The following is an 18,446-nucleotide window of genomic DNA, read 5'->3' on the forward strand; positions in this document are numbered from 1 at the left end:
GGGGGGGTGAGGGGTGGTGGCAGGGAGGAAGAGGGGACTCTGTTTCTTCTTGTTTGATTCATTGGTTCTAGAACCATCGAACCGTGCTGCTTCTTGTTCTTCTTGGTTTGAGTGTGTGCTGATTGGGGAATTTGGAGACGATTCCCTATTATATAAAGGTCATCATTTCAGTTCCCTATACAAAGCACAATCATTTGGTGCTTTTGTTGTTCATCATCCCGGATACGAAGTTTCTCTCCCTTGCCAGTGCCAGACATTTTGCTGTTGGAAGTGGACTACTCCAACTACAGCCATGGAGGGAGCTGCAAATATCTGGCCGCCCCTTTCTAGTGTTAGTGATAGCGACAGAAGAACGGACGGGGTTCCTTTGTAGCGCAGGGTGCGTCACAGGAGATGTAGCATGGCACCACAACTCGACTTTGCTTTACTTGATATTGATGTTTCAGCCTGCTTGAAAAAAAAATTTCCTATACCTTGTCCGACATATTCAATTTTGGTTTGTGTTGATGCAAATAATCTTTTGAATTCGGCTTCAGGGTGGGTATATGGAATTCTCTCACAGGATCAGTTTATGATCATTGACTTAAATGCTACCACAACTACTCAACAGTAAGCGGTGGAAACGAAAGGTTTCCTAGCAGGATTGAGGACGACTACCACTAAAGGATGGAATATTCATGAAATTTGATTCTCGAAAAGAGATTTACTTCACTTTATTCCATATCATACCGAGGAATTAAACATGGCCTCTCACATTTTTCAACATTTCATGTGATCTTTTTCCTATCAAATACCATAACCTTTTGCAACAAAGAAGTGGGAAGTCATCCATCCATGGATTTCATTTTCAATCTAGCTCGTAAAACTGTCAGTAGTAGTGGGGATAATGGACAGATTCAATATAATGTAAATATAATAGATATACAATACGAGTTTTGCAAAAAAAAAAAAAAAAAAACTAAAATTAGACACTTGAACAAAAAGTTAGTTATATCATCCACAATAGCATCACATAAGTTTTACCCGAGCCTGAAGGCCATTCTGAAAGCTACAGATATAAAAATCCTGTTTAAACAAAATTTTAACATCCAACATCAGCTTTTAACAACGAAACATCTAACAATATCCGAAACAAATTCTAATGCCAATTTAGTTACCACAGATACAAATCCAAAGCATTTATAAAGTATAGACTGAATCTGGTGCATCCCTCCTTGTTCCATCCAAAGTTCGATAAAAAAAACATGTGTCACCATCTGACTCTCATTAGAAGTCAGATCCATCCGTTTGAAATGATCAAAGATCTCTACATTGAGTCTAGGCATCTTCTTTGCAAGAGTCTTGCAGCCTCCATGAGTAATTTTGCAGTGCCACATCCAAAGATATCGCATTGTTTCATACTTCCTTACGTCCGATAGAAGTGCAACATCACCAAAGGGGTTAAGCTGAATCGCCAGCTTCTTGAGATTCTTGCATCCATTTAGAACATGTACCATTCTCTTGTCGCTGTTGTCCCCAGAACATGCAATTGAAAGCATCTCTAACTGCTCAGCATACATTCCAATGTAAAGGAAAACCTGATCCGTAAGGAAGCCACAAAGTGACAACCTCCTGAGGCCTTTGCATGACTGAACAATTGCCCCAAATCCTTCATCCAACGGCTGCAGAGTCGTATGATCAGGTTTTGTTAACTCATCGATGGACAATTCAAAGCGGGTTAAATTGGGGCAGTTCTTTGCAACTGTAATAAGGGCTGCATTTGTCATCTAGTAGCATTCATATCGCAAAGAATGAAGCTTCGGGCAAACCCTTAGATATGGCAACAAGGCCTCCATTGCTTACAGTTGCATGTCCCCCACCATAGGGATTCAATGGGGACACCCTCAGTTCCTGCAGTTCTTTACAAGCAGAAGCTACAACTTTTAGCCCTTCATCTCTAATACAATCCAATATCTGCAGGTATGACCACAACTGAGGTTACCACCTCAACATATAGAAAACCAAGGTGGAATTTCAGAAGAACATGTGTTAAGATATCTAACCCATAAGCGTTGAAGTTTCCGGCAATGGCGAATCAACTTGATTAGTTCACTACCCCGAATACTCGGTGCGCAGCTCAAGTTCAAGCAAAGAGGGGAAATTGCAGGCAGGCAGCAAGGAGCAACCTCCATGAACCCAGACAAGCTCCTAATTGATTTACAATTGACAACAACTGACAACAACATTCGTAAGCTTTATGTAGTACTCCGAATTCGGATCATGAATGTAAGACCCTGTGCCCAAGTCCACCAGCTGAGGTGCCCGCAAGAGGATTTTGTAGAGAGTTTCAAGTGGCACTGCCCGATTTAGCTTAAGAGTCTTGAGGTTTGGACTTCTAGCCACAAGCCTCTCAAGAGCATCCAAATTGACTTCTCCTTTAAGACATGAAAAATTCAGTGATACCAGTGACGTGAAGCTATCCGGGAAACAGCTCAGCCACTGTCCCCTGAGATCATCCACTTCAATTTCTTGCAAATCCAGCTCCCTAAGAACCCTACAAATTCAAAAAGATAACAATAATATCTCAGGGCATCATGGAGACCAAACACAAGAAAAATGCTCTACTTCATCTTCACCCAAAAGAAGGAAGATGCAAAAGTCCAATAGCAAGCGAATGCTCCAATCAAACTGTTGAATCAAACATGGGGTTTTGACGACAACCAGCGATATCTCTAGTTACCAAGTAAACTAGTCTTACAATTAGATGGTTAAAAGTAACAGATGATCCTGACATCTGGGCTACACCGCTACAGAATTCATCAAATATAGTATAATCATGTTTGTGAGGTCGAAATCAAAGAACAGGTCAGGTTCAATACTAGAAGCAAGCCGTAATACAAGGAAAAAAAATATTCCAGATTAAACGATCTTACCCGCAATTGGCAGTTATAGCTGCGAGGCCGTATGTAGTAAATCCTTCACAGCGAACCAGAACCAGAGACTTGAAGTTCGGAAAGGAACGAGAGAGCAGCTGGAGGCTCTCATCGGAGACAACCATCCTCGTAAGCCTGAGTTCCTCGAGGTCTGGATTGCTCTTAGCCATGGCCTCGATCCATGGATGCACGAAACCACCCCACTCATCAGGAAACAAATAGAGATCGGAACCACTCGGCTTTCCCTTCAACTTAAAAGCCTTAATCCTTGGAAACCTGGCAATTGCTCTCTCTGGGTTAATGGCATGACAATTCCCTACAAAAACCCTCTTTCTGCTCCATCTCTCCAACTCATACCAAGACTTGGAGACGAGAGACACCGCATTCCGGTCACGGTGTGACGTGAGGATATCAAACACATGCGCCACAACTTCTTCAGGGAGAGGAGTCATCCTTCAACACCCAAAGATGAAGAAAGAAAGAAAAAACAGAAGCAGCAGATTCGACTTCGCTCGAAGGGAATCAAAGAAGTAAGGCAACTTTCAGAGCATAGCTCAAATAGTCAGCCCCGGCAGATAACATAAGGGGGTGTTTGGTTCGGTAAATCAAATGGTGTTCATATCGGATATGAATGTCAATCTTTTGATAGACATTCTTCTGAATTATGTTTCTTTTTGAAAAATCGTTTGGTTGCCTTGAGGTAGGGGTGTCAATCGGTCGGTCTGGCTTGGTTTCGGTTCGGGTTGAGTCGGTTTTGGTGTGGGAAAGCTGAAACCAAAACCGAACCAATAAGAAAATTCCGGTTTCGGTTTGGTTTTGGTTTCGGTTTGTCTTCGGTTTCTTAAATCGATTTGTAACCGGGTTGGTTTTGGTTTTCGGTCTAGTTTGGATTCGACTTTCCATACAAATGTATACAAAACTATGCAAATTTTGATTTTTTTAATGAATTTTGGAGTGTTTCGGTTTCTTACAGGTTTGGTTTCAGTTTCGGTCTGGGTTTTGAGCAGGTTTCGGTTTGGTTTCGGGTTCATCCGACTTTCGGTGCGGTTCGATTTGGTTTTGGGGTTGCAATACTCCAAGTCCGTGTTGTTATCAGTTTGGTCCGACCGGTTTTACCGGTTCGGTTTAGGAATTGACACCCCTACCTTGAGGCTAGTACATGTTTCTCGCGGGTTGAGATATTGGCTTCCGTAGAGAACTTCTTTTCGCTTTCTCCTTTTATATTAGGTGGTAAAAATGTTGCTCAAATCTGAGTTTAAGTGTTAAGGTAAACTCATATTTGGAACACATCCTTTGTAATATAGTCATTCATGGGAAGTAGGGTGCTCACTTATGAAAGTCAATCTAGTGGAACCAAACAGCTCCAAAAATTAAGAATTATCATTCTAAAGAATGTCATCCCAAAGATTTACTGAACCAAACACCTCCTAAGACTAGTACTGTGCTCTGTAACCCCAAAACCCCTAACAGGTAAACAAGAAGAAGAGTAGAAGACCAAGGTTCAACTTCTGGAACTTGCAAAGTTGATTCAACAACCCAACAAGGGACTCCTTTTAATTTCCAAGATATTTTCTAGGCCCATCTCCATTTCTAATTTTCAGGATTTAGTACATCTAGATAACAACATATTTCATAACAAATGCAATAAATCTAGGGCTAAGTTTGGTATGCATTCTTGAAATACATTTTAAGTTGATAATGTTTTCAATTGAAGCTTTGTATCAGACTTGGAACTTCTTATAGTATTTGCTGTTGCCAAACTCTTAACCCTGCCATAGAGTCAGCAATGAGACACAATGCCAGACTCTCATACTAGCATATCTGACATGCAAATATGTTGTTTCTTCAGTACTACCTCTTTGGCTAACGCTTTTAGTTCCCCCATATAGCTATTGCTATGTGTTATACAAAATTTGGGGTAATTAGGGTGCTTGTCTAGTTCTACACATACTGAAATTAAAGTTTTTGGCCATATATTAAGCAAAATATATTGTTTGTTTTTCAGCGGCCATCTGATTTCCATAGCATCGCTCCAGACTTGGTCTGTCTTCAAGCGCTCTCTTCTTGCCTTTTTCATTCCTTGGATGAGCCCTAAAGCCTCCGTCTCACCATCCTCTCCTGTCATACAATAATTTGCTCCATTAATATACAATTTCCATGTGAAATGAGACATAGTGCCCATGCTGTGCTCCTTGAACCTGTATCCTTACACTAGTGATGATGATAATGTTTGTATTTGTGTGTGGTGATGTGATATTATTTGAGGATAGCGAGTCGGATATCATTTGTTTTTTGGGGCCACTGTTTGGTATCCCATAGGAGACCCAAAACTCAACCTGCTTTATGACTTGTTGCAAATCTGGTTTTTGATCATTGAATACACATTGATTTCTATGTTTCCAAATGAAATAAGTAGTAAACATAAAAATAGAGAAGAACCATGTTAGGTCAGTTTTTGGGATTAGCCAGAGTTAAAGCAATGCATTATCATATGATTCACAGATGATATTGGGGTAAGGTCCAGTTTGAAACCTAATGGGACAGGATACCAAATACGTTTGGAGTCTTCACATTCAAAAAACAAATGGTACAAAGTCTCCCACTTCTTGTGGCAGCGTCCACATAATGGATCAATATCCATCCACCTTGATAGTTTGTCTTTAGTTGGTAAACCGTTATTGATAGTTCTCCAAAGAAAAAGTTTGAATTTTGGGTGGATATTGATTTTCCATAAAAACCGCCACCACTTAGGCAAGGGGGGACACACACCTATACCTATGAGGGCAACTAATAGACCTTGTCATAGACTTGTTCTTTATGGGCGGCGAGGCTAGTTTTAAAGGAGCCATCTTTTGTGAGGAGACACCTCCAAATATCAGTTTGTTGAGACAAAGCTATTTGAGCAATGATCTCAACATACTGGATAGGCATGAGTGAGTTTAGCCTAGCAAAGTTCCATTTCCCATTGGAGGAAAGTTCACTAACAAAGGTCAAGTGAGAGTTAGGGTTGTTAAAATTGGAGAGATCCAGACTGTTCTTTCCCCTCCGAACCCAAGGGTCATTCCAAAGGAATGTAGATGTACCATCTCCAATTTTCCTGATTATGATCTTTTTTAACAATGGAATGATCTTGTCAATACTTTTCCAATAGAAAGATCCCTGTGCCTTGAAGGTCTTTTGGTGGAAAAGGGATCTGTTGTAGAAATATTTAGCCTTGATTGTCTTAGTCTATACACTATTGTCACAAGTTAATAGCCACCAGCCCAACTTGAGAAGGAGAGCCATGTTATGTGTTTCAGAATCCCTAATTCCTAGGCCTCCTTCGGATTTTGGTTGGCAGATTTTCCCCCAACCAATGAGGTGGCATCTTTTCTCATCCACCCAATCACCATTCCATAAATGGAGATAGATGGAGTCCAATTTTTTGCAGATTTTTTTAAGAGGGAAAAATAGTTCATTAGGTATGTAGGGGTGGACGCCAAGGTAGATTGGATGTGAACACTTCTCCTAGCAAAGGAGAGCAATTTGGATTTCTAAAGACAAAGTTTTCGCTTTACTCTCTCAATGAACTTGTTGAAAGAGAGAGATTTAGCCTTCGGGTGAATTAGGTTGGTTCCTAGATAGACTGATTTACTATCCATCTCTTGGATGCCGATGGTCTTACACAACACATTTTTGGTGTGGTCATCGATGTTGGAACTAAAAGCCAGACCACTCTTATCAAAATTTATAGTAAGACCCGAGAGATCAGAGAACAACTCCATAATGCACTTGATGGTAGTCAAATCTTCTTGATTAGCTCTGTAGAGAATAAAATTGTCATCGGCAAAGAAAAGATGAGTAATTCCAGGTGCATGCCTAGCAATTTTAATGCCTCTAAAGAGATTAAGATCTCTATAAGTTGCCAAGAGTCTAGAAAGGGCTTCCATGACTATGATAAAGAGGAAGGAGCTAAGAGGGCATCCCTGTCAGATTCCTCTGGTGACAATAAAATGCGTGAAACCTGAGCCATTAATTTTAATGGAGAAAGAAGTGGTATTAATAAGATTAATGATCATAGCTATCCACTTATCTCCAAAGCCCAGAAATCTGAAAAGAGTAAGGATGAATCCCCATTCAACTTTATCCTAAGCCTTGGCCATATCAAGTTTGATTGCAACAAACCCCAATTTGCCTTTTTTCCTTTTTAGGAAATGAAAAATTTCTTGGGCAATGGTAATGTTGTCGGTAATTTCTCTACCAAGGACAAAGGCTGCCTGGCAGGGGGAGATGAAATTATTCAATATGGGTTTAAGACGGGTGGCTAGTAGTTTCGCAATGATCTTATAAGAGACATTGCAGAGGCTTATTGGTCTGAAATCACTAACCAATTAAGCATTGTCCTTTTTTGGGATTAGACAGATAAGGGTATGATTGGCTGCGGCTGGAAGGGTGGTTGAATGAAAGAAGTCCATCACGAATTTGCAAATATCACTAGAGAGCAAGTCCTAGCACTTCTGGAAAAATATTGCATGGAAACCATCAGACCCTGAAGCTTTAAAGGGCCAATGGAGAAGACAATATTCCTAGTTTCCGTTGGTGAGGGAGAAGCACTTAACAGAGTGAGTTGGTTTGGATCCAAGGGAGAAAGGAGGCATTCAATGAAAGTTGGATCTAGAGGATTTGTGGTGGAAAAAAGTTGAGTGAGGAAAGAAGCGAATTCTTAGGCAATGGCTCCGGGGGAAGATAATTTGTCCCCACAACTATTAACAATGAACTCAATCTTCCTCTTATGGTGATTTACCTTGGTAACCGAATGATAATACCTAGTATCTCTGTTGCCATCCTTGATGTATGACTGTCTCAATTTTTGATACCAGAATCTTTCCTCCGCATCCAAAATCCAACTTACCTCATTATGGATCCACTCCAATTTGGGATTAGTGTCAAAGAAATTGTTTAATTCCTTATTTTCCAGAAAAAGAAATTGGGATAAATAATTAAATTTAATATTGTTGATATGTCCAAAAGTATCCCAGTTCCATTTGCCCAGAATCCTGCTTAGAGTTGCCAGTTTCATAGTCAAGTTATCATTCTCTAGAAAGAGCCATTTTCTTGAGTAAAAAGAGAAGAATTCTGGGTGTGCCATCCATGCATGTTGGTAGTGAAAGAGTTTTTTGGTTTTGACAGTGGGCCCTGATGTGTTAAAAACAATCGGGTTATGGTCCGAACCAACAAATGCAAGTTTGGCAGGTGAAGGATTCGGACAAAGAGAAATCCAATCGAGGCTGGCATACACTCTATCCAAACATTCTTTGATGAGGTTTGGGGGCTTCTACTTGTTAGACCAAGTGAAGGGGTTGGCCTTGGGCTGGATGGGGTGAAGGTTATTTGTTGACAGAATATTTTCCAGCATATTAACTGAATTGGTAGGCTTGAAAGGGTTCCCCCCAAATTTTTGGTCTTGAGAAGTGATTTCATTGAAATCTCCTATTAGGACAAATGGAATCTCGAGGGAGGAAAGGTGGTTATTTAGAGTGGACCAAAATTCAGATTTGGGTTTGGAATGTGGTGGAGCGTATAGAAAGACCAGAGCCCAGCACAGGGGAAGTTCCTGAGAAGGGTTGAGAATAATAGTGAAGAAACACTATCCCAATCGAATGGTTTTAATAGAGAGGGAAGGTTTCAGTAGGAGCCAAAGCCCTCCCATTTTCTCATTATTCCCTGAGCTATTTATAAAGTGGGATATGTGAAAAGTCATTAGGTGAGGATGCAGTTTAAAAGAGCTATGATCACTTGTTTTTGTTTCGCATAAGAAATTATATCAGGATTGGTGGCTTTAACATGGGAAACAAGGCACCCTTTGGTAGTGGTCGAGTGCAGTCCTCTGACATTCCAACTCAACACATGCATAGTGACCAAAGAGTGAGAGGGAATACTAACAAAAAATTCATGTACAACAGGGTTCAAGGTGAGCAGAACATTAAGCATTTAAAGTTAAAAGTACATCAACATTAGTGCTATTATGCAAATGGGTAACAGGTTAAGTAACAGCTAGTAATAGACGAATGAAGATATAGATTTTAAAAAGAGATTTAAAAAAACGCAACAAGAAACTACCTTGGGAAGAATTGCCTTTTCCAGTATTTCTTCTCAAGGTTATACCAAGACACCACTATACTTAAGCATACGCAGAAAAAACAAGATAAATATAACGAGAAATGATGGAAAAATTGATGATAAGTACCCGGCCCTGGGTGGAGTTTTTCGGCTCTCTCCCTTTTGACAAGTCCTCATCGCTGATTTGCCCGAACACTTCGGGCTCTTCATTCTTCTTGCCACTTCCTTCTGGAACAACCCTCCCTTTGAATCTCTCCAGTAAAAGGTCAAGTGTTAATTTGGGGTCATCGGTTTCAGCAATAAGGTCACAAATGGTAGAGATTGTCCCATCGTCTTGTAGTTCCAGATGAGTCCTCTTACATGGCCTGTATCTAGAGGTTCCTTCTCCTGCCAGGTTGAGTTGGTTTAGGGTTGATTGCAAAGGTGGGAAGTTGTAGTTGATGGTTACATGGCTTGCATAGTTGAGTTGGCTAAAAGGGTTTTGGCACTGTTTTTTGGTGGAGGGGTTAGGGTCATTCATTGGGGTTGGGAGTATTGACTGGTTGTTGGTCAGTTAGCTTCTGTGACAATATATTGAAGGTAGGGAACAGTGGTTAAAGAGGTAGCACTGTGGGCAGCCTCATTCTGTCGGCAACAAGTACAAGCAGTCCAGCAGACGTTGGAGACAACGAGTTCAAACCAATAGAGGTTGATGGCAGAGGAATCGAGAAGGGGACCATGACAGGGGTAAAAGGAGCAAGCATGTTAATGTCCAGGGATAAGAAGTTTTGCAGCCAAAGAGGGTCATATAGATTGTAAGGCATGGACAGAAAGGCCGACAGGTCAGCGAGGTATATGGTCGTTGTGTGGAGAGATCACAAGGATTTGTGTATTCTGGGCATAGTTCAACAGGGTGGATGATAAAACCACATAGAGAGCACAATGTGGTTAGCTCAAATTTGAAATTCACAGAGACAGGTTCAACATTGGAGAGATGGATCGTGGAGTTGAGACACAGAGGTCGGTTTTTCTTGACAGAGATCTTTACTCTTGCAGTGCACAAAGGGAGGCCTAGTCCAGCAAGTTGAGGCTGAGGTCCAGTGTTTTCCCCATGCAAGACATAGCAGTGCGAACGTAGTGAAAGGAGAACGCATCGGCTGGGATATTTTCGATTTGAACCCAGATAGGAGTCGATTCCATCTCTCTTAGTGATGCTTCAGATTCAAGAGGATAGACACCAGGTTGAAGGAGAAAGTTTTCACACCACCATGGAGAGTAAGTAACAACGCCCTTCTTCACTTCAGCAGAGAAGAAATCAACAAAAAATCGCCCCTTATCGGAACAGCTGATGAAAATGGCTCCTTTTGGTTCCCAAAGTATCATCAACATGTCTCTCAGGGCAACGGCTGTGGGTAAAGGTTCATTGACAACCATTCCTACAAAGGAAGTTGTCGACGGGATGCACGGTTTGGACGCCAGATCAACCCCGAAGTCGATTGCTGGCGCCCCCCCCCCCCCGACCCACCCCCCAGATAGCTCGGATTGGAGATGGTGGTGGGGTTTTGGACGCAGGAGGGGTGGTAATAGTTGGCCATATTTCGGAACTCACGTCTGGGACCTGGGTGAATGGGATCAGGGTGCAAGTGTCGCCGTGAAGTGATCATTGTTTTTCTGGTATGTGGTATGTGGTATGTGGTGAGGTGGAGACTCGGTGTTTTTTGGCATAAAGGGAGGTTGAGACTTTCTCATTGTTTGGTAGGGAAATAAAGCTGTGATTGGATAAAAAAGAGCCTTCGGTTTAAAGGAGGGTTTGGTGGTAGTAATTAGTAAATATGGGAGAGGGGTGGCGATATGGTTGAGATCTGGTTTGGGGGTTGATTTAGTAGATCATTCCGTAGGGGGGAGAGACGAGTGAGATGCTCAGATCCTTGGGTTGTTCTAGAGGCGTCAGGTGGAGTCCGGAACTTCCACTCAGAGCCGAGAGAGGGTAGGAGAGTTTACAGAGGGGGAGGAGAGGTAGCGTCAACAAGACAATAGCTTCAAGGATGATCAGAGAGTGGGAGTGAAGCGTGCACAGAGCAGGGATGAAAACGGTAGTTATGGAGCTGTTGTGTGCTCTGGTGTAATTCATAGTGATGTGAATATCATTTGGATTTCTTTTCAGTTTTATTACCTGATTTATTTGTTTCCACTTTCCAGTTTGGCTGCTCCGTTGCTTGTGTGTTTCGTCGGAGTGCTGCTTCTAAGCCATTTATTGAGGCCCCTGAGCCATGGCCTTCCCTGTTTCATTTATCATACTTAGCCCCCTACAGTTCATAATTCATTCTTCTTTTCCTTTACTTTTAACCAACAGCAGTTGAGTTTCTCAAAAATCATCAAATCATTAATATCTACATAGGGTACAACTAAGAAAACAACTACACTAGGAAGATTATAGATGTCAGTAGCTACTACAGATACCAAATGAATAATATTTATAAAGTCCAGACAAAACCGGGTGCATCCTGCCTAGGTCCATCCAAGGTTCGATACACATACATCTTCTCCACTCTCTGACTCTCATTGGAGCTCTGTTTCATCTGATTATATTCATTTATGATCTCTACATTGAGTCTCGGCATCTTCTTCCCAAGAGTCTTGCAGCCTCCAAGAGTAACTTCACAGGACGACATCCAAAGTGATCGCATTGTTTCATACTTCCCTATGTCCGTTAGAAGTGCAACATCACCAAAGGGGCTATCCCGTATCTCCAGCTTCTTTAGATTCTTGCATCCATTTAGAACAAATTGCATTCCCTTATCACTATCCCCAGCAAATGCAATTGATAGCATCTCTAATCGCTCAGCATACATTCCGATGTAAAGAAAAACCTGATCCGTAAGAAGGCCAGAAAGTGACAACCGCCTTAGGCCCTTGCAGGACTGAACAATTGCCCCGAATCCTTCATCCAGCGGCTGCAGGGTCAAATGATCAGGCTTCTTTGGATCAAGGATACACAATCTGAAGCGGGTGAAATTGGGACAGTTCTTCGCTACTGTAATGAGGGCTGCATTTGTCATCTGGTGGCAAAAATATAACAAAGAATGAAGTTTAGGGCAACCCATAGATACGGCAACGAGTCCTTCTTCAGTTACAGCTGCATTTCCCCCACCAGCGGGATCAGATGGGAACACCCTCAGTTCCTGCAGTTCTTTACAAGTAGAAGCTACAACGACTAGCCCTTCATCTCCAATACAATCCAATATCTGCAGGTATGACCACAACTTAGTAAACTTCAATACATAGGGAAGAAAAAAAGGTGGAATTTCAGATGAAACGTGTTAAGATATCGAACCCATAATCGTTGAAGTTTCCTGCAATGGTGAATCAACTTCATGAGTTCACTACCCTGAATACCCGGTGCATAGCTCAAGTTCAAGGATGTCAAGTTCAAGCAAAGGGGGTAAATTGCACGCAGGCAGCAAGGAGCAACCTCCAAGAACCCAGACAAGCACCTAATTGATTTACAATTGAGAACAGCATTCATAAGCCTCACGTAGTGCCCTGCATAAGGCTCATGAACACAAGACCCTGTGCCTAAGTCCACCAGTTGAGGTGCACGCATGAGGATTTTGTAGAGAGTTCCAAGTGGCACTGTCCGGTTTAACTTCAGACTCTTGAGGTTTGGACTTCTCGCAACAAGCCTCTCAAGAGCACCCAAATTCACTTCTCCTTGAAGACATGAAAAATTCAGTGATTCCAGTGACGTGCAGCTATCGGGAAAACAGCTCAGCCAGTGTCCCCTGCGATCCTCAACCTCAATTTCTTGCAAGTCCAACTCCCTAAGAACCCTACATATTTGAAAAGATAACAACACGATCTCAGGGAACCACTCTGTGATATCAACTAATATTGGATCAATCACAAGAAAAATGTTCTACTTCATATCATCAGCAAAGAGCAAGGTAAATTATGGTAGCTCCCAGTCAAAAAATCCTCCAAGGTTGAAGGATGTGCCACAATATTATGACAACAAGATTAAAAGAACAGCATAAATTAGTTGAGAATATCTCATTTTCTTTTTCTTAACTACGTGTACGTGTGTGTGGCGGGTTGAGGGAGAAGGGGGGAAGATGCAAAAGTCCAATAGCAAGTGAATGCTCCAAACTGTTGAATCAGAATGGATTTGTGGACAATTAACCAAATCTTTAGCTACCGAGTAAACTAGTTTTCTAACTAGATGATCAGAATTATCAGATGATTGTGAGATCTGGGCTCTACACTCGTTACAGAATTCATCTATCATTTCAAGATATGATAATCACATTTGCGAAGTCTAAATCAAATAACAGTTCAGGTTGAATACAAGAAACAAGCCTCAATGAAAAGAAAATTTCAGATTAAAATATGACAACAATTACTACAAAAACAACGGGCTCTACACTCTTTACAGAATTCATCTATCATTTCAAGATTTGATAAATCACATTTGCGAGGTCGAAATCAAATAACAGCTCAGGCTGAATACAAGAAACAAGCCTTAATGAAAAGAAAATTCCAGATTAAAAGATGACAACAATTACTACAAAACAACGCTAGAAAGAAAAAATATATATATACATAAAGTGATAAATGATCTTACCTACAATTGGCAGCTATAGATGCAAGGCCATCTGTAGTAAATCCTTCACAGCTAACCAGAACCAGAGACTTGAAGTTCGGAAACGAACGAGAAAGCAACTCGAGGCTCTCATCGAAGACCACCATCCTCTTAAGCCTGAGTTCCTCTAGCCCAGGATAGCTCTTAGCCATGGCCTCGATCCATGGATGCACGAAACCACCCCAATCATGAGGAACTAGACTGAAATCGGCAAAATGCGGCTTCCCTTTTAACGTAAGAGCCTTAATCCTGGGAAACCTCGCAATTAATCTCTCTGGACTAATGGCGTAACAATTCCCTACAAAAACCCTTTGTCTGCTCCATCTCTCCAACTTATACCAACACTTGCAGACAAGAGACACCGCATTCCTGTCTCGGTGTGACGTGAGGAAATTGAACACATGATCCACAACCTCTTCAGGGAAATAAGTCATCCTTCAACACCCAAAGATGAAGGAAGAAAACCGATAGCTCCAAAACAGGTAAACAAGAAAAAGTGAAGGAGACCAAGTTACAACAGCTGGTGCCTGGAACCTCCCAAGCCTCGATTCAACAAGCTTATATACAAATTAAATCTTGAAAAGAAAATCATCCAATCTAGCCACAGCTCCGCCTATATCTGCCAAAAAGACTTAAGAATCTCCGTATAGAAAAAATGATTCACAGACCCAAAACCTAAAATTCTTCTCAATCCCCTTCGTAGAACTCCACCCAGAAAAGGGTTTTTCCTAAAAACAAAATCTCCGTGGAAAAGTTACAGGAAATTGATGGTGGAGAGATCTTCCTTCTTCAAGTTATCACCCATGAATAAAAAAAAGTGATGATTACAGTGATGACAAAAACTCTGCAAGTGATGAAATTCATACATCTCAGACTGAATTTTGAAATTTTCCGTTCAAAAAATAAAAGATCAGATCTAAATCTAAGCTTAGATATCTATCCTCAAAAACAGAAATTTACAAAATTTATAGGAAATGGAAGTAACACTCCCTGATCAGGGAAAGAACAACCTTTCCTGAGAGACTACTACCCAAGTCCTCAGGTGTCAGGACTGTTCTGCCCCCCCCGGAAAAAAAAAAAAAAAGAGTGAAGACTGGACTGAGTTACTGACTCACTCTTCACGTTTTTTTCGCTCTCATACTCGATATCCTCGAGCAGTATCCAAACACTCGAGTCTTAAAAGCCAACTCGGATTAAAGTGAAGATTCCAACCGCATTTACTAACCATGGTTAGGTCAGGCTAACCCTTCCATCGGACGGGTGGGATCGCGCGTGAGGAACTTAGTTAGGGAATCTCTACCGTTGAATGATGACCAATGATTAAGCATGTAATTGTATTTTGTCCTGGGTCCTTTGTCCTTTTCCTTGTCCTTACTATCTCTCTCTGCCTTTAGTGTCGAAAGAGTCAAAACTCAAAGAGAGAATGCTAACCACCCACGCAACCCCCCGCCCAAAAAAATCTAAGTCAAAATAGAGTTGACTTCTCTTTCTTGCCCTCCAAGCTTTGTTTTTTCTACCTAAAAAAGGGTTAATTATTTCTAAAAAAGAAAATTTTATGAGTCCACTGATGGTTTCAAGTATCGGTAAAGGGTGTAAAATTGAAATCGATGCCAAACATCAAATCCCGGATGGAATACCTTGAATCAAATCAAATCATTATAATATGGTTATATTCTGAATCTAAAATGAATGTTTATAATTTGGTTCGGTATGGAACTGAACCTATGTCAAGAATTGATGATTCTAATGAAAACGAATCAAATAACTTGATGTAACTTTTTCTTCTTTTAAAAAACTAAACACGTAACTTAAATAGAAACCTAACGTAATTAATTACTTTAATTTGTCTTATAGAATTATAATTATAGTCAAAGTTTAATATTCTCTTTTGTTGGGAAAGACCAACAACCTAATGAATGAGCATTTATATTTTGTTTTCGGCACAGCATAGTAGAACCAAATTTAAAACTGGATATTGAAACAAAATAAGAATTGAATACAAAACCCAAATAGGAACCGAAACTGTATCATAACCGAACAGGTTCAGTATGAGTACCAATTTTCAAAATCGAGATAGGACTTAGTCCGGTTCTGGATCACACTAACACTCCTTAGAACCGAAATTGGAAACTGAATATCTGGTTCTGGACCAATGACATGCTTAATCGATATGGTATCGATCGTATCTGAGATCGATATTGATACCTGACCGATATGGATTGGTTATCCATATTGTTTCAGGGGTAAAAAATAAAGAAAAGTAATTTTTTTTGAAAAAGTAAGGACAAAAGTGACTGATACACATCGATGATTCAATCTGATGCAGATCAATATCAGCATATATACTGATATCAATATCGATGCCTAAATCCATGGTCCCACACATGATTCTAAAACTCAGATTGGATTGATCAATATGGGATGGATCGAATTGATATCAGCCTTGATTGATTCTCGATTCAGACTGATCTAATACTAATCCACTAGTAAGCCATAAAGGTAAAATGATAATAAAAATCATTTTTATTGAAAAACAAGGGTTAATCTGTTTGACTTAAGTCACTTGATCGATCCTAAGACTGATTCTAAGTTTAAACCCTAAATCTTGGGCCCACATGTAATAGGGTTAAGGTGCAACGAATGTAAAGATAAGAAATAATAGTAAATGACAAGGATGTCGATTCTAGACCCGCATGATGGGAGGTACGGTGGATTGATTACCTGCAAGGGAGAGGAGGTACATGATTCATTACTTTTTTTTTTTCTTTTTTTTTTTTTTAATTAAAATCTCTATCCTTCTCCTCCCCTATTAAAATGACTTTGCTACTTACTTCTGCACGAAACTATTCTGCGGCCTCTCATTAGTGTATTTCTCCATGTCACTTGATCAAATAAATCTCTCTCTCTCTCTCTCTCTCTCTCTCTCTCTCTCTCTCTCTCTCTCTGTGTGACTCCTCTTCTATATATATAGAAATATATATATATGTTTTTTTTTTTTTTAAGGAAGAAGTTTTCTTAAGTTGATGGGTGAATGATGGAACAGTCTAGATGTGACCCCCTCACTCTCCACCTAATCTCACCTTCCCCTACAATCCCGATGCCCCACAATGAACAGGGGGTTTGGGAAAATTTGATCCTTTCTTTAATATCAAATAACCCAAATGTAGGAAAAAATTTCATTATTCTCTCAACAAGATAACGATAACCTTTTTCACATACCATAGATAAAGCATCTCATTCTGATAAGCAAATTTAACGTAAGCTTCTCCAATACCTACTAGGGATTCGATCTAGAATTGATTCTATTGGGTCCTTTGCTAATTTCACTGATGCAGTTTCATCCTGGCCAAAAGCTATGGGGATTGGATGTTGTATTTTAGATTATAAGAAGTCTCTCAAATTGATAGCTACTGTTCATAAGGTTGTCTTGCCTGCTATTGTTGGAGAGGCCCTTGCTGTGAGGTTAGCCCTTGATGTCTGCTTGTCATGCACGATTGACAAAGGTGATTGCACTCTCTAATTGCCAAGTTCTGGTCATGTGTCTTTCTTCTGAGTCTTTTCAGCCTCCTTTGCAGATAGCTACCCTGGTTTAAGGATATTTTGAGGGAGGACCCATGCATGGAATTTGTAAAAACATACACACTTTGTTTTGCATGTAGTAAAAACGACATAGAAAATTTTGATCATTGGATATTTATGGAATGGTGTAGAGTGATTGTTGAAGAGTGTACAAACCCCATAGGGGTCTAGGGACCCTAGGATCAGGCCTGGTTCAAGGAAATTTTGTCCTAGTCTTAATGCATAAAAATCCTTGATTGACGATGGCCCAATTGATAAAGAGTCTCATCCGGTTGTGGTAAGGTTTTGAAATCGAATTCCATCTTCACCAAAGAATGGGATCAAGAGATGAAGATGTAATAATAACGGGCACTCCTGCTTATTGCCCTGCTCAAAATGGTGACGTTTTTCTGGAAACTGAAAATTCATCCAAAGTTTAAAGCTTTCTTTTGGAGACTAACCCACAATGACATCCTTACAAAAAACAAATTGATTAGATGAGTGAACATGGATCCCATCTGTGGTTTGTGCCACAACTTAAGTGAGACCACAGATCACTTTTGTCTTAATAGAAGGATTTGGGCGGCTGGTCCGTTAGGACTAAGAACGGATTCTTTGAATAATTTGTGTTTTCTGTCTGTGATCATGTATTTCTTTCATGAGGTCACTAGGGATTCATTAATTTATTCATCTTAACGTGTTACTACATTTGGCATCATCGGAAGCAGGTTAATTTTCACCATCAAAATCCCAATCCTTCACTTATTATTAAACAGGTAGCTTTCTGGACCCCTTTTCTCCATCCGTTCGATTATACTAGCGATAGCAATTTAGAGACTAAATTATCAAATACCCACTGACACCCGATCCCTCTTACAAAAAAGGGTGGTCTTTGTTGCACAGGGGTCTATCACCCCAAAAAACAAATTGCAGGTTGGGCTTTGGCCTATATTAGACGTGGAATATGTCACTTATTTCAAGCCGACTATATGTTAACAGGAGGTGGATCGGAGGCAGCAGCTCAAGCTCTTCTCCACAGATGGGCAAAGGCTACCGAAGATTGATGGGAGGTAGAAGAAATTTGGACTGACATCAGACATATTGATAGATTTTGGGGAAGTAAAACTGCCACACAGTGGCCTTGGACCTCAATCCCTCTTCTTATAATTACTAGGATGGTTGTTAATAGACCCATGTTATGTATTAAACAGGACACAAGCTTCATATTAGTACTAAAACAAATAGCTCTAGAAGCCACT

At 40.5% G+C, this 18,446-nt stretch overlaps 1 protein-coding gene, 1 long non-coding RNA gene and 1 pseudogene across 2 annotated transcripts; 1 reads left to right on the forward strand and 2 right to left on the reverse strand.

Annotated features, from left to right (window-relative positions):
* Positions 1-964: 964 nt before the first annotated feature.
* Positions 965-3,570, reverse strand: LOC122079361 (annotated as a pseudogene).
* LOC122079364 lies at positions 3,340-5,309 on the forward strand. Its single transcript, XR_006140425.1, has 2 exons — positions 3,340-3,442; positions 4,918-5,309. It is a non-coding gene; the product is annotated as an uncharacterized LOC122079364 (long non-coding RNA).
* Positions 5,310-11,346: 6,037 nt separating this feature from the next.
* On the reverse strand, positions 11,347-14,705 carry LOC122079362 (protein AUXIN SIGNALING F-BOX 2-like). The gene is made up of 3 exons (XM_042645760.1): positions 13,612-14,705; positions 12,325-12,820; positions 11,347-12,235 (listed from the first exon to the last, which is right to left on the reverse strand). The coding sequence occupies exons 1-3, from the start codon at positions 14,061-14,063 to the stop codon at positions 11,465-11,467; spliced, it is 1,719 nt and encodes a 572-aa protein (XP_042501694.1). The 5' UTR covers positions 14,064-14,705; the 3' UTR covers positions 11,347-11,464.
* Between the last annotated feature and the right edge of the window lie 3,741 nt (positions 14,706-18,446).

Source organism: Macadamia integrifolia, chromosome 5 (genome assembly GCF_013358625.1).
Source record: "Macadamia integrifolia cultivar HAES 741 chromosome 5, SCU_Mint_v3, whole genome shotgun sequence".
Lineage (NCBI taxonomy): Eukaryota > Viridiplantae > Streptophyta > Magnoliopsida > Proteales > Proteaceae > Macadamia > Macadamia integrifolia.